Source organism: Acanthaster planci, linkage group LG18 (assembly GCF_054643075.1).
Source record: "Acanthaster planci isolate LZ-2023a linkage group LG18, COTS_SCS, whole genome shotgun sequence".
In the NCBI taxonomy this organism is placed as follows: Eukaryota; Metazoa; Echinodermata; class Asteroidea; order Valvatida; family Acanthasteridae; genus Acanthaster; species Acanthaster planci.
The window spans coordinates 3,858,720-3,874,197 of record NC_141794.1 but is presented as its reverse complement, the minus strand read 5'-3'; the positions used below and the strand labels follow the sequence as shown (position 1 = coordinate 3,874,197).

General features: G+C 43.6%; 3 protein-coding genes across 4 annotated transcripts in view; 2 read left to right on the top strand and 1 right to left on the bottom strand.

Annotated features, from left to right (window-relative positions):
* Positions 1 to 664: 664 nt before the first annotated feature.
* Positions 665 to 7,748, top strand: LOC110978968 (plasminogen-like). The gene is made up of 14 exons (XM_087148889.1): positions 665 to 1,077; positions 1,240 to 1,317; positions 1,446 to 1,493; positions 1,753 to 1,773; positions 1,967 to 1,990; positions 2,300 to 2,890; positions 3,368 to 3,503; positions 3,740 to 3,915; positions 4,257 to 4,479; positions 4,731 to 4,849; positions 5,100 to 5,186; positions 5,513 to 5,734; positions 6,248 to 6,380; positions 6,796 to 7,748. Exons 2-14 carry the CDS (start codon positions 1,248 to 1,250, stop codon positions 6,962 to 6,964), a joined length of 2,019 nt encoding a protein of 672 aa, XP_087005015.1. The 5' UTR covers positions 665 to 1,077; positions 1,240 to 1,247; the 3' UTR covers positions 6,965 to 7,748.
* On the bottom strand, positions 7,192 to 15,355 carry enosf1 (enolase superfamily member 1). Of its 2 annotated transcripts, none has more exons than XM_022235875.2 (13): positions 15,152 to 15,355; positions 13,827 to 13,938; positions 13,392 to 13,507; positions 12,587 to 12,700; positions 12,160 to 12,200; positions 11,873 to 11,943; positions 11,017 to 11,099; positions 10,426 to 10,548; positions 9,738 to 9,872; positions 9,322 to 9,493; positions 8,919 to 9,018; positions 8,669 to 8,750; positions 7,192 to 8,240 (listed from the first exon to the last, which is right to left on the bottom strand). In XM_022235875.2, exons 1-13 carry the CDS (start codon positions 15,353 to 15,355, stop codon positions 8,133 to 8,135), a joined length of 1,461 nt encoding a protein of 486 aa, XP_022091567.1. In that variant the 3' UTR covers positions 7,192 to 8,132. The 2 variants fall into 2 exon arrangements, with proteins under 2 accessions (XP_022091567.1, XP_022091577.1); XM_022235885.2 differs by lacking the exon at positions 15,152 to 15,355 and adding an exon at positions 14,927 to 15,107.
* The window catches only part of LOC110980922 (uncharacterized), a 40,982-nt gene continuing 40,747 nt past the window's right edge, over positions 15,244 to 15,478 (top strand). Inside the window, exon 1 of the mRNA XM_087148890.1 lies at positions 15,244 to 15,362. The gene's annotated coding sequence lies outside the window, so the exon portion shown is untranslated. The remainder of the gene's footprint in view (positions 15,363 to 15,478) is intronic.

Sequence of the window (15,478 nt, the reverse complement as noted above, 5' to 3'; positions counted from 1 at the left end):
CGGGAGTATCTTGGCTGTTGTGACATTTTCGCAACAACCACGGCGGAACTCAACCTGGGCTAGCTAGCTTTCCACGAAACAGTGAAGGTCTATTACAAATTAAACTGAACATGGGGGCATCTTTGTTGTGTTCCCGTTTTAGATGTGTACCAGTCCATCCTTCATAAAATCACTAATCACAAGACATTTTGTTTTTACGCTGCCGGGATAATTTTCTCTTGTGGGCTGGCAAATTTCACTGGCTTTCCGATTGTGCCGAGTGAGAAATGTTACAAATGATGGTATACGCGCTCCCTGAATTAAGCCTTTAAAATGTTGGTCGCCAATTAATGTTAGAAAGCGACCCAGCAATTTTACCTTCACCCTACAGATCTAAAGACATTCGTATAACTTGCTCACGAATAATGATTGACAACCACTCAAAGTCACGTCAGCAAAATGTAAACATCAAGGAGCGGCTGTCTTTTCAAATAACTTAGGCCAATTTGGTATGATTAAATTTTCAAAGTCAACCAAGGATGTGGGTACCTGTGGATACTGTGATCCATATCCGCCAATGTAAAGATTTACAGTAATGCCAGCGCATAATTATTGATCGGTAAGGCAATAAAATACAAACTGTGTGCTTGGCGGAGTTGTTTTGATTACAGGCATTTATATGCAGAAATTATTTTTTTTTCTTCAACAGGTTGATGCAAATATAATTGTATCAATATATTGACTATGCCAATATACTGATTATTGATGGAACAAATAGCCTGTTATTGAATTGAGAGTGAAATATGGGATTATAAGCATCGTTCTGCCTATTTGATTTCATACTATGACCTGTCAATCTCAACTTTACAACAACATTTCGACTAAATTTGATGAATTGGTGGATGGGGGTAAGGCACACTGATTCACAACTGTGATGCAAACAAACGATGTCCCAGGGAAGACACCAGGTGGGCAAAATAATACAACACGTCAATTGTCAGCACTATTTAAAGGGGGCTCAAAATTTAGCCATCACCAGTTTTCACCTCGGCTGCTTGAAGCCAAGGAGTCGTTCTCGGGTGGAAATAAGCTACGCAGGTAAACTCTGCAAATGTGGAATACCAGTAATTGTTATATAAAACCGAGCCAGTTTCATTTGCCATTGGTATTACGCCATTGTACAATGGCACAGTTACTGGAAAAAGATTTACGACCGAAGATTTCTTTCTTATATACCTCCCTGTTTTTACCGTTGCTCAGCATAAAGAATGCCGTTCAGACATTTCGTAGTGGCTGTAATCCTCAACAGTCTGCTTTCTTGCAACGCTGGATTCAACGGTAAGTTATTTTTACTCTCATTCTTTAAAAAACTGTTTTTATGTGTACTGCAAGAGTGCATTTTGAAAAGGGCGTCGACACAATCAACCAAAATGCGTTGATTTTTCTGTTTTTGCTGGTCTGTATAGATATTCGGGCACGCGATGTCACCACTTTTGGGAGACCTCCTCCTGTCGGTAAGCCAAAGAAAAAAATATTATCCTATAAAATGATACGATCTTGACTCGGTATATTCCGAGGATATATGTGGACTCGCAGTACAAATTCCGTAGGGTCAACATGTCATCGGGAAATGTTAACTCTCGACAGAGTTTTGGAATTCGGACAATTTCGCATCAAACACGATCTGTTAGAGAAAGAGGCAGTAGCCAATATGAAACGCGTTCAGACGAGGTTCTGAATTCTCTATTTTAAAATGTTTTCTGTTTTTTCCAGGCATCGTTTGTGACGAGTTAGGTAAGTAGTTCAGAGGTTGTTCTTGTTGATCATGTGATTTCACTGATAGGGCATTAACATGAATTACTTATTACTTTTTGGCATGTTATTCATAGAAGTAGAGACAATGTTTATACGGGTAGAATGAATGCAACCTCAACCGCCTTTATAGTAACATTCCATTGTGTCGCTTGTTTGTCTTTGTTTTTGACAGCGGAGGCCATCGAAAAGGCAAAAGGTAAAATCTCCACACATCTCGAAGAATTGCCTAATATTATATTACTTTCAATACAAAAAAAATGAGAGTTTAGAATTTATTTTTAGAAAATGGTCATGCTCAAGCTTTATAACAGCTGTCATAAGTACTTTCATCTGTGAATTTCGGAGTGCATTGAGTGTGAAATGAATTAACCAGATACACTTCGATTGAAAAAATATCTGGTACAGAGTAAACTCGAGAATATATTTCTTTTTTATTTCCCAGTTTGGCAGTGCTTTTGAATATTGAATTCACAGTAATTATTCGTATACCTATTCAATTTCGTAGTTGTACTGTACCGCACTCTCCATATCGATTTCGATTGCCCACCGGGGTCAACCCCGCCCCCTCTTCCTCCAACAACCCTCCCTCCCCCACCACCGCCGACTACCTCGCCAATTCCACCAACGACAACCCTTACACCTCCGTCACCAACGACCTTGCCGCTCCATCCGCCGACCACCACCGAGCCCCCTCCGCCGACCACCACCCTACCACCTCTGCTGACCACCGCCGAGCCCCCTTCACCGACCACCACCTTACCACCCCCGCCGACCACAACCGAGCCCCCACCGTTGACCACTACTGTGCCCCCTCCGCCGACCACCACCCTACCACCTCCGCCGACCACTGCCCAGCCCCCTCCACCGACCACCACCTTACCACCCCCGCCGACCACAACTGAGCCCCCACCGCCGACCACTACTGTGCCCCCTCCACCGACCACCATCCTACCACCACCGCCAACCACCACCCTACCACCTCCTCCGACCACCACCGTGCCCCCTCCGCCGACCACCACCGAGATCATCGACAGTTCCTTCAGCTCCCTGTCCTTCTTCGACTTCGCAGGACCCATCTCGGAGGCATCCGACAACGGTATTGAAACAGTTTGTTGCAAATAGGCCTACAGGATGAATAATTAAAAAAATTTATTCTCGTTTTCTTTACCTCCTCCAAAATCTAAAAGAGAGGAAAGATGAGATCACGTAAAAGAGCCGTGCAGATGAAGACAGTTACGGAAGGTGGTCCAGTGTCTGTCTTTACTCGAAAGTAGAAAATCCACGTCATGCTTTCTCCATTTAAAATGTAATATATTGCTTCGCTTCGCCAGTGAAAATCTAGTACATGGGACACTGTGGCCTGAATATTGAAAGAAAATTAAAGAGAAGCCAAAGTAATTTCTAACGAAAGGATACAAACTGGGCAAATTGATGATTGAATCAATCACTAGTGCACTGAGTATGTCAGCGTGGCGGTTAGATCGCAGAGGGACGCAAGGACAGTCCCACTAGTGCCCGTACGCGATCTTCTTCTAAACAATATTACACGGGAGTTTTTCCTATCTTTGTTCAGGGGGTACCTTTATTGGGGACGGAGTCGAGTGTTTCACCCGCCCTGATGCAGCCGACTACCGGGGCACGATCTCGGTGACGTCCAGCGGCCAGGCTTGCATTGATTGGGGTTGCGAGAAAGTCGAGGCTGCTTATAGGTAAAGACAGGGTGCGAAACCGGTTCTCTTGTTCTAAAATAAATGAAAAGTGAGTGCAGGTCCATCGGTGAAAACTGTGTCGATTTGGATCGCCGAAAAACGGCTTTGACCTGTGACGGCTAGTTCTGAGCATGGAGCCAGTGCCAGTTTGAGCCAGTGCGGTCGGAATTGTACTTGCCGGATGAAGGGCACAGTCTCGAGTTGCATTCGCACGTTATAATGTTTTTTGCCACCAGGGAGAAGTTTGGCAACGACGCCAACTACTGCCGTAACACGGCAGCGCCGCACACCGATGGCACGAAGCGGCGGACGGCGTGGTGCTACGTCGCCGGCCCGGCTGGCTCCTGGGGCTATTGCGATGTGGGGGAATTCCAAGACCAGTGTGGCGAGTCGAAGGAACCTCCCGATGTGGGTAAGGTTATTATACCGCATATACCCTGTACTTTGTCTGATCACGCTTGAACCAAATTTACGGCGATTATTTTTACCTGTCGCGACACTGATGCTGGTACATTTTAATGGTACATCTAGACACTATGGAATCACTCTCTTTTTTCCCAAATCATCACCCCCCCAAAAAAAATCAGAGATGTTACGGAAAAACTCGGGATGTTACGGTAGCATCTACCTCATGTTAAGCTTAAAACAGAGAAAACGCATAGGGTTATCGAGCAACAAAATTTAGTGTTTATCAAACTTCCGAAGACACAGCATGAATTTCGTGGGGTTCTGACATCCTTCGAATCTAAACAGGAGAACAGGTCTGTGATGGCAAAAACCTGGAGTGTTACGAAGACCGTTTCGGGGCGGACTACCTAGGTCACGTCAGCCGGACAGTGAGCGGGCGTGTCTGCCAAATGTGGAACATTGACTACCCTCACAAGCGGAAAAACAAGTACAAGCCAGGCCGCGATTCGGTCCGATTTGGTGACCACAACTACTGCAGGAACATCGGCTACCAAAGGGACGGCAAACAGTAAGTGAACAAACTATTTCTCATGAGTTTGTTCTGCCAATGTTTGGCATTCACGATTCCCATGAGCGGATGGGGGAGGCATTCAAATGTTTAGCCAGAGCATGGCCGTTAACGGATCTGCACCTCTCGGTCTCTCATACCTGTTTAACTCTCCGATGTTTTGCTCAAGCCACAATGGTCAAGCCCACCAGAAGCTTATTTGCATAAGAACATATCCAATACCTGTACACTTTACTCTGCAAAATCATCAGGCTGTCCAATCGGCGTCGGCCCTGGTGCTACACCACTGACCCCGACGTGAAGTGGGAGTACTGTGACGTAGGTCTACCATGCGACAAATGCGAAGGCAGAAAGTTCGATGAAAACGAAGGTAGTACACACAAGCGGCATCCGAATTCGAGTGGTTTTTAAGCGTTCTTATAATTTTAAAATAACATCGGTTTTCCTCAAAAAAATATCACACTATAGGGATTATACCTCACAGTGAAACTGACTGGTTTCTTGGCGATGAATACTTGCACGATGTAAAATCGCCCAGACAATAGAACACTGCAAATGACAACACGTGTATCTTTCTTGGTCTAGGGCAATATATTTCTGTTCGTCCCTTCTTTTGACAGATACCCTGTATGTCGGCTCATATCCGGAATGTTACCTCCGGAACGACGCAAGTGACTACCGTGGATTCGTCAACTACACTCGCTCTGGTGAGTTACAATGTCACGGAAACACATGGCTTCCTAAGAGGGTTCCTCTCTTCATTATTTATGTTTGCATCTACTTAAATTAAAAGAACGATTCAAAATACCTCTCTGAGTATAAGAACACGATGATTGATGTTGAACGTGTTTGCGACATCTTGCATGACAGATGGTAGCGATTTTGAATCATACTACCTCAAAACAGATTCTTCTCCGCATGAGATATGCGGAGGCACCTGTCATAAAGAATGGTATTCAAAAATAAAACGAAACAAAACACCTGTATTTCACCAACCACATATCATGTACCCCGTTCCTTCTCCGTTTCACAGGACTGCCCTGCCAACGGTGGCTACAGCAGCTGCCTCATCCCGTCGCTAAGGGCAACGTAATGCTGTTCGGTCACCATGACAACTACTGCCGCATCCGGCGTCACGCCTATCGCCGGGGCAAGAAGCCGTTCTGTTTCACCACAGACCCGGATGTAGAGTGGGAGTACTGCGAGGTGGGCGACCGTCACGAGGTCTGCTTGAACGAACACCTCAAACTGGTCGGTAAGTTTGCAAAATAACTTCACCAAGGCACACAGTACAACCTCTCTCTGCTGGTGCTGAGTTGTGATACCTTGTGTGGCCTGCCCTTGTTCAGTGTTTGTTTCACTTAGTTGCACCGTTACTGTGACTTGGGAATGCCAGATTCGGCGTTCCTTGCCGAAACACCGGCAAAGTTTATAAGACAGAGTGGGTTTAGTCGGTGTAGTTCTCATATCTAGCAGCATCGCAGCGACAGCACTTGCATACCTGCCAGTTTACGCAATCCTTGTCAGTGTCAGAATGTGTTTGACCGCTCTGAAGTGGGCAGCCCCGAGCGCGCCGGTACGGACGGAACAGTCGGTACAGGTATTTATCAGAGACCGTGAAGGCCAAACGCGTTAACAGAAAATCGCAGGACGATGCAGGCGCGGTCTTGAGCCCCTACTGGGCCTTTCATTCGGGCCGTGCCGATTTCGGTATTCTGAAAGACTGCGCCCAGATCAGCTTGCAAGTTTCGCTGTTCCTTCTCGACAGCACCATACGTCGGGTACCGGCCGGAGTGCTACACCGAGAAGGACGGACAGGACTACCGCGGCTTCGTCAGCACCACGGTATCTGGGTACACCTGCGAGTACTGGCGGGACAGGGTCAACAACAAGAAGTACCAGTAAGTTTGACGACAACATCACGTTCGTCGAAGCAAACGTGGGTACCATAATTCGGCCTGTAAATTTGTGGCATTTCCTCCCTGAATATCTGCAGTCCTGGAAAGTCTCATTATAGTACGAACCACACTTTCAAGCTTAACGTTCGGGTATTTGATGGATATCGTAATGAGTATTTGATGGTAATGAGTTTCGGTATACTCTTATTGTTGTGTAAAGTAACATCATTGACCTTTTTACGGTAGGCCTATTATTAATGTCGTTATGGTATAATTTTAGGTGTTTGTTGTACATATATTCGTTTATTTAAGAAAGGGGACAGCCAACTAAACGTCACGGCCAAAATTTACGGGACTTCAAATTACGCTTTTCAAAGCCAACTTGCTGAGATTTTTTCTCTGCGCCTTGCACCCACAGCAAAGCCTTCAAGACCGAGGAGAACTATTGCCGTACCCTGGGCATTGAGGCTGGGCCGGGCCGCGGCAAGCCATGGTGTTTTATCAAGGGCCACCCAACCATCGACTGGGAGTACTGCGATGTTGGGCCACGCTACCGGGTCTGCATTGACGAGTACATCGAGCCGTAGATGTAAGGAACTTAGTAGTCCTAGTGGCAAAACTACCGGACCGTATTTTCGTCCTCATTTGAGTAGGTGTAACAAACCACTCAATTTGTACAACGCTATAATTTTGCTGATCGAAGCGGCTATGCTACCTATGATAAGCCATTAACAAAACAAGTATTAAGGAGTAGTGATGCATACTCTGAAAACGAAATTGAGACAATTATCCCCACAAAATGAGGCTCAGGTACTTTTTGTTCTCTACTCCTTTATGTTTTTGTTTTTTTTACTTGCTCTCCATCTTGGTAAACCACTCATATTCACACCTAGTAATAGTAGGCATCAGATAGGTAAAACCTATGAAAAATTATGTCGACTCTGGATGTGCACCATTTTGTTTTAGGGGATATTATAAGAATGGTAGCTCTGACAACTTTGAACTTGCTTAGATGAATGAGGTGATAATCTGTATGTAACTAGGAATATTGAAACATTTACGAAAACATGACTCGATTATATATTGTCCTACACATAAAACTGCATCTCAAAGACACACTGGAACAAATTTCGAAGTCAGAAAGGTTTACAATTAAATGTTGATATCAAAAGTACATATAAAACTCTTAGATGGATGAAAACATATTAAGGTAAAACTGAGCGATGTTTCCACAGGCAAGGAATTCCAAATTGCTGGTACAGATTCTCGTAGTGTGATTTTCAATTTGAAGAGCAAATTTCAAAATAGTACCACCTGTTCCTTTAGTATACATTAAATTTCAGTGAATAAAGAATAAGTAATTGGAAATTATATGGCACTGAGATGTTTCAATGTTGAAAAATACATTAGAGTAATATTCCACATTTCATTACACGACTTTCCTCAATAAATATTTAAAAATCATTAAAAATACCAAATTGCCCAAGATCTCAGTTTTGAAATATAAATTTAGCATAACAGCAAAAATATCCCAACTGTACAAAATTCCTTCACCACTGAAGAGAAATACATGATGATATAAAAACATTTTTATCAATGCCTTAATCATAGGCATGGCGAAAGCATATAGACAAAATGCTGTGTTGGAAATGATAAACAAGTTTGTCATCCAGAAGGCCGAAATGTCCTGCTTTAAAAAGGAATCTCAATCGGCCTGACCTGACCTGCAGCAAAGCCTGCTGGGAGGTCAACTCATCAGAGGGTGACCTTTCCTTCCCTGGCCAGGTCCTGCCACACTCGACCCGCTGGGTAGGCGTAGTCTGCCAGAGTCTGCTCCTTCAGCTCTGTACTGTAGCCAGGCTCCTACGTTTCAACCAAAACCGTACATATACAAATCCAATGAATCTACACAAGGCAAGTCCATGATTTCACACACGCTATGTTCCACTTGTAACATTCATAGACATTCATTTAAGACATTCATAGAATCCAGTGTTTTTCTTTCTGCTGGTGGGCATCTGGATGGATTTTCACATCGGGGGGGCCAATTATCCCCTAACCCCCCCCCCATCCCTTGGTGTGGGTGTGCCTAGGAAAGCTAGTGTCTAGCGACTGCAGCCACTTCCCATAAATGCGTGTGCCACTGCTAGCTGCAGACCAAACTTTCAGAAGCAAGCAACCTGAGACTATATGTTCCAACATTACACAACACCATAGGGAAGCCACAGTGGCACAGCGGTGCTTGTGGCTCGACCCTAACTTGCAAAGTACACGCCAATGGATAGGTTTACCTTCGGAGGTGTGTAGCACGTGTCCTTCATGACAATGGGATACTTGGCATGCTCATGCAGGTGGTCAACGTACTCCAACACTCTGACAGAGAGAATCAAAGGATAATGAAAATTATTAGCAATGACACAAGATGTACATGACTGCGTTGTCTAAAGCATAAGTACATGTACATATGCACAGAGTAATCTGTAAGTAAAGTAATCTTCAAGGTCTAGGAAACAAGTCCCCAGGCAATGAAGCTTGCCTTACCTGTTCTCCAGTGTAGCCGACACGCACAGGTAGTCAAACATGATGACGTGCTGCACCAGCTCACAAAGCGACACCCCTCCGGCATGGGGGCAAACCGGAACTGCAGATAAATATCATGCAAACTCAAACATTACTTCTTCCTTTCAAACTCTGAGGTTTTGACTTCCAATGAAGGAATACAGTCCTGAAACCTCACGACTTCATTAAATATACCAGCGATATAGTGGGAATCATGATTTTTACGGCAATGCAAAGAAAACTTACAGTCTTAGAGGTAACACCCTAGAAGTAACACCCTAGTTCGAAACGCAGTGGTTACTAAACTATGACACATGAGGAAGTGGAGGTATTAAACAGTTTGATAATTTTGATAATTTAATATCTACAATGTATATCTACTGACCTCCAAATTTCTTGGCCATGAGGATGATGGAGAGCAGCTCGTTGATGCTGCCAACACGACAGCTGTCAATTTGGCAGTACTGCAGGGCACCGGCTTGCAGGAACTGCTTGAACATGACTCGGTTTTGGCAGTGTTCCCCGGTAGCCACCCCGATGCCAAGGGGCTTCATGGCCTGACGGATGAACATGAAAAGCATTAAGGACAAATGGGAGGACCATTCCTTTCTGGCAATAAAATAAAACTGACAATAACTTTGATTGAGCAGGTGGTACATTTATATGGTAAAGTTTATGAACCTGAAAAAATCTGTTATTATTTATATCACTGTGGATGGACAAGAAGCCCAAGCCAAATGCAGTAGACATTGTTATTTTGAGGCACTAAGGTGAAGCCTTCCACACGCCGTGACGACATACCTGAACAATCTTAGCATGGCCCAGGATGTCATCCGGAGAAGTTGGCTCCTCAATCCACAGGGGTTTGAACATGGCCAACTTGCCCATCCACTCGATGGTCTCGTCCACTCCCCACTTCTGGTTAGCATCCATCATCTGGCGCACGGGAAAAAAGTCAATCACGGCAGCTTTACAGAGGGAAATTCAAAATGCAATGCCCTCTCTGCTGTCTGAGATACGTCATTATTACTGTGCACTCAACAAACTGTCATGTGAACCCATAAAACTCCTATATACTTAAAAAGCACACAAATACAAGCAGTGGCAGAACAGCCAATGTGTACACGTATACAATTCTTAATGTATATTGGAATTCCTTTTACATAATTTGTTGTGGTCAGTTTTTGACTTTCTAATGATTTTTTCATCTGTGTTACATTTGCAAATCGTGTTTTGTTGGTTTTTAGTTTAATGTATCAAGTGTTCTTTTACATATTTTTATATTTTACACATTTTATCCTGTATGGTCCTTCCTCCATGGGCTAAGTAACCAGACAACTTTTTCTGCAGACATGTCAGACTTGGCTTGAGTTTTACATGTATGCATGGCATGAATGACCAAATAGAATTTGAAAAGAACCAAGTGACCTTTAGCAATACAAATTAAGCCTACAGAAAGACTGTCATTAGCAAAATTCCGCCCACTTACAAGAATTTTGTCGTATCCAATCTCGTTGCGTAACAGCTCTGCTCGGTGAATGTCGTCTGCCAGGTCCGACCCAACCTTCATCTTAAATTTGGTCCAGCCTTCGGACAAGGCCTTCCTGCAGCGCTTGATATTAAAGAGACAAAGGACTAGCAAAATAATCAAGAATCATGAGTTGCATCTGAATCAAGTACATAAGGCTAGAGGTCTAGGCCTTTACTGGTTGTAATTGTACATATGTGGGCACAGTGTGGCTGCCAATGTACAAAACCATAGCTTTGGCTAGCTCATTTCAGATATGGCCATAGTTTTGTATTTTGTTTTAATACAAAATTATCAAGGCCCCGATATCTAGAATTACAGTTTTTAGCCTCCAGCAACTATTGGATGTCATGCTACTAGCATGCAAGGTGTATTGTGTCCAAGAACTTTTAGAAACTTTGCTGCACTATTTTGAACTTAATTGTGTATATTATAGTAACCTCTCCACACCCTTTTTCAACTCAACTGACTCCCTTGCTTTCTTTCTTTGAGAGAAAGTCTTTCATTGGGAGGGGATGGGGGCCGAGTGGTTCAGCTACTGGAGGTACATACTTGTAGCAGCACTTCATCACTGTAGCCCAGCCAGGCAGTCGAGGTTGTGTAAGCAGGGTAGCCATCCTTCAGTAGCGTTTGTTCTGAAATAAGAGATTTAGCAGGAAACGCCTGCTTAGCGAAAAACAGATGATTGGCTGAAATTTCATGTGATGTAAACTGCCTTTGACTTGTTCTTCACTGGTTCTTTCTAAGTATTGAAATTTTATTGTTACAATTTTCTGGTGAACAGCTCATTGAAAATGAATCCTGGACGGAAAGGAAGTTCGGGTGGAGGCAAGGGGCGCCAGTAGACACCTCTTCTCCTCTCAGGATCATTTGAGTAGCTTCCCTGTGTCAAGCCAAGCTTGATGCGAAGGCATAGGATGGATTAACTAGGGCTGTGTCAGTAGATCTCTGTACTGAAGAGGTCACACTTTTGTGGGCACTTCTAGGGAGCCAGTGGGAGTCCACGGACCAGCGAGCAACATAGGAAAGCAAACAAGTAATCTTAGAGTTGCGCCCTGTACAGGCCTATTAAACGAGGACAAACAGTCATTGGTTAACTTGTAACACAAGTTTTTTACTTTCAAAGGCTCTGCTTTTTGTTTTTTGTTGCCTGCAAATGTGGTAGGGTGATTTCTGAGAGGAATAACAGCTTCAGTACCTACAATCATGGTGACCATTTTTAATTTGATTTTGTCATTGCTACGGCCGACCAGTTTGTCTTCTGCTTCAAGATGAGGTAAATTACGCATAATGTCCAGAGTAGTAAAACTGCTCAAAAGGTAACTTCAGTCAGGTCTGCGATCAAGTCAGGGATAGAGGGTTGGAATTAAGATCAAAACCATTCCCTAGGAAAAGAAATACTGTCTACCTCTCTCTCTCTTGGTGGCTTGATTGCTCCTCAGTATCTCTAATGCTTCCTCCTTTGTCAAAGCATCTGTGCTGGATGTTCACAAAGGCATGGTCCAATAAAGTGGGGGAAAATGAGTTTAAATATTATGCAATTTATTTTCTAAAATGCTTAAAATAAATTGTATTTATGGCAACCTTTAATAGGGATGATGCAACTGTTTTTTTTCATTTGGGAAACATCTCAGAATCATGCAGAAATTGCAAAGTGTTGTACCACTAAATCGTAACAAGCATTTTTATACTTACATATATCTGAAATCGATGCAGTTTACAATTTGTTCTGGTTCCTGGTTAAAAATATAGTAAAGAAAGCTAACCGTTTTCTTCTGCAATTCAACATTGGTGTTAGTGTTTTTGAAACTCTAAATAACATTTGAAACAGCAATTCTATGGTTAGTGTGAAACTACTCACTCCAACACGATGTTTCACACAGATTCGGGTGTGGATCAGTATCAAGTAATCACTTGCTGGTTTATTGACACCAGCATTCACCTAACAGACGGAGCAAACCAGCATCAAGACCACTGATCGAGATGCAGATCCATGTGAAACAAACAGGCCCGATATGATCTGAAGAGATCAGGGTGGCACTGCCTGCAATTTCTCTCTGTTAGAGAATCTTTCTGACATATGAAAGTTTGGGGGGAGGCAAAGAATACGTTGGCTGCTCACCATGTCAGCCAGGAGCTTCCATACCGGCTTGCCCTCCCGCTTGGCCCACAAGTCCCATAATGCATTGAGAATGGCAGCAGTGGCGAGGTGAATGACGCCTTTCTCTGGTCCCACCTGGAAGACATACAAGGAGAAATGTTGATAAATCGAGGTAGTTTGTCCAAGTTCTGAATGTTAAACTTGATGGAGACGGATAAAATGTTGGAGGCAAGGCAAACCCTCAGCATGGGGTTTAGGGCCCACCTATGAGCCCCTCCTTTCTGTACGCACTTCAAGTCTTGTTCATTTCTGGCAATGTGGGTTTTTTATTTTGACAACAATTTTGCACATTCAGAAACAGCTTTTTTCAGGCTGTTGTGTCAGATGAGATAATCCAGAATGTGAATGGAGCACAATCAATCTTAAACTTGATGGCCAGATTTTGGAGCTTAGTGGCTAGTTTTAATACTCGGGGAGAGACAAGTTAAATGTGGTGAACCGCCAGAATGCTTCTTTAGGTTGGTGAGCACTGAGTGAATTTCTTGACAGGAAAAGACACGAAGGAATGAACGTCCATTTTGGCAGCAATAGGTGATTAAGGTTCACTAAAATACAGGAACACAACACGTAGTGCCATGGCCCCTTCTGTAACTCTGTATTCGTTTAATTTTTTGAACCTACATCCTCCACTGATTACCGACAGTGGCTTGCCACATAAGATGCAGCTGACAGCCAAAGCAGTCCCACTCTCGTCCACACTTAGAAATTATTTCCAGTTTTAGACGAAGATCTGGTTTTTGAGACAGATTAATGCCAGTGAACTGACCCATCTCAGCTGAGGTTCACTTGTCAACATGCGGTAGAAGTTGGCAAAGTTGTCGTAGATGTCTGAGAGGGCCTTGCCAGTGACAAACGGTGCCAGGGCCTTGACTGCAGCAACCACTGAGGCAAAAGGGATGGAAAGTTTACACAACACTTCTAAAGCTAGCCAAATAATGCTTTGATCTTGACTATTTCAAGGCCTGCTCAAGCCCATGTCTGGCCTGGGCTCAACCTCATTATTAGCTTAAAACTAAACATGGGCGCAATAAACCAATCCAGTGTTGTAGTTGAGACCATCGCAAGACCAGTCACAAGTAACAGAGTGAACAGTGACAAAGGAATGAAAAAGGCAAACAAACTTCACAAACAAACAAACATTATGGCCACAAAACCAAACATTATGGCCACAAATTTGAAAGAAGTTTTTCCATGTACTTACCGATTTCTGTGCCTCGCCCAATGGTAAAGGTCAGTCCGTGGCCAGTAAGCTCATTGTCAGCATCATTGGTTGTGATGATGACATATGCACAGGAATAGTCAGGGTCTGTGTGCTGTAACCAAAGTAACAACAAAACGGTGTGATGCAGTGCTTTGGTTTCTTCATCATACATTTCAATTATAAATTAAAGTCAAGAAGGTACATTGCATTTGATGACATGTACAGTTACAAAGGTTAGAAACATCACTAAAATAATGTTCGCAGGGAGACTTGAGTCTGGCACAATCATGACCACAGGCAATGATAAGTGATTGTGACCTGAAGTAACTTCAAAGATTGGAACGGTCTTCCATCTCATCAATCTGTTACCATTAGAGTGGAGCTCATCAAATTATTTGACACTTTCAAATATGCTAGGCTTATACAGATTACATGTCCATCTCTGCGACATAAATTAACGATCAAGTTGGTGAAATGTTTCCTAATGGATGCCTTGCCAACTACATGTAAGCTATACGATTAAGATTCAGACTTTAATCCATGTTTACTTGTTTAGGCCTAATCAGAGGCTCCAAGCTTCAGTAGGTCCTATAATCAGGGGTGAGATTGACCATTGATAAAAACAGCTGGAAACAGCTGAAAAAGGAAACAGAAGCTGAACTGTGAAAATCTCCTATACTTTTTACACAGCCAGTGATAAAAAAAACTGAAACGCAAAACAAAAAAGCTGAATCAGCAAAAAAGCTGAGACATTTCACTTCTGTATATCATGTTTGTTTACCTGTTTACCTCTACTTTGGGCCAGTTTGTTTCACACGGATATGGATCTTGATCAGTACAGTGATCCCATTGCTGGCTCGCTCCATCCATTACGCAGGCTTTGGTGTCAGCATGGCTTTAAAATTTCACCTCCATGATGCCAGTTCACCAACGACAGACCACTGATCGCGATCCGAATACGCGTGAACATGGCAACAGTGAAACGTTGAAACTGGCCCAAATTTATATGCTACATTGCTAGGCTATATGCCTATGCAACGTTACGCAGCAGAAACCAACATGCCTAATCTGGCGAAGTGTACTGAATGAGTCAATTTTACCATTGCATCTGAACCATGTTGTTCCAAAGATGTTGGGAATCGCACGTCCTTCACTTCGACATTTGTCACACAGATGGGGGCCGCCATCTTGGATAGTCAATCACGCCCCCTTTCTACGAGAGGGCGCTGTGTAAAAACTAGCAAATGCGAAAATGACGAACAGGGCTATTTTTTACGGTTTTGTTTATTACTGGCAAAACGGACTTGGCAACGACTAATACCTACTCTTAATCTTAATTCTTGTGGAGTGTTGAAGTCTCCCTGGCAACTGGGGTTACCAGGAGCAGGCGAAATCTGACAGGACAAAATGACAGCTGCATGTTGCAAAAGTCCGACCTCCATGGTCTGACCGTGCAAGTGAAATGCCCTCCACAGGCCTGGGCTGGACTCCAGCACGTGGTCGCAACAAAATGGCGTACGTAGCTCCATGGGCCAGGTAAACGTAATAATATTACCCTGTCTGTGTTGCTGTCAGTTGTGTGGCTAAAGTGTGTGCCCGTCTATTCCTTCCTCCATGGTCCTAGCCATTCTTACCTTTCTTCGTTTGTCTGT

Excerpts from the sequence above, each read along its gene's own strand:
- LOC110978968 (XM_087148889.1), top strand. The coding sequence starts at position 1,248 with ATGCCGTTCAGACATTTCGTAGTGGCTGTAATCCTCAACAGTCTGCTT. Across the intron at positions 1,991-2,299 it reads GGCCATCGAAAAGGCAAAAG|TTGTACTGTACCGCACTCTC; the intron begins GTAAAATCTCCA and ends TCAATTTCGTAG. Across the intron at positions 3,504-3,739 it reads AAAGTCGAGGCTGCTTATAG|GGAGAAGTTTGGCAACGACG; the intron begins GTAAAGACAGGG and ends TTTTGCCACCAG.
- enosf1 (XM_022235875.2), bottom strand. The coding sequence starts at position 15,355 with ATGGAGCTACGTACGCCATTTTGTTGCGACCACGTGCTGGAGTCCAGC. Across the intron at positions 8,751-8,918 it reads TCGGCTACACTGGAGAACAG|AGTGTTGGAGTACGTTGACC; the intron begins GTAAGGCAAGCT and ends TCTCTCTGTCAG. Across the intron at positions 8,241-8,668 it reads CGTGCTACACACCTCCGAAG|GAGCCTGGCTACAGTACAGA; the intron begins GTAAACCTATCC and ends GTTGAAACGTAG.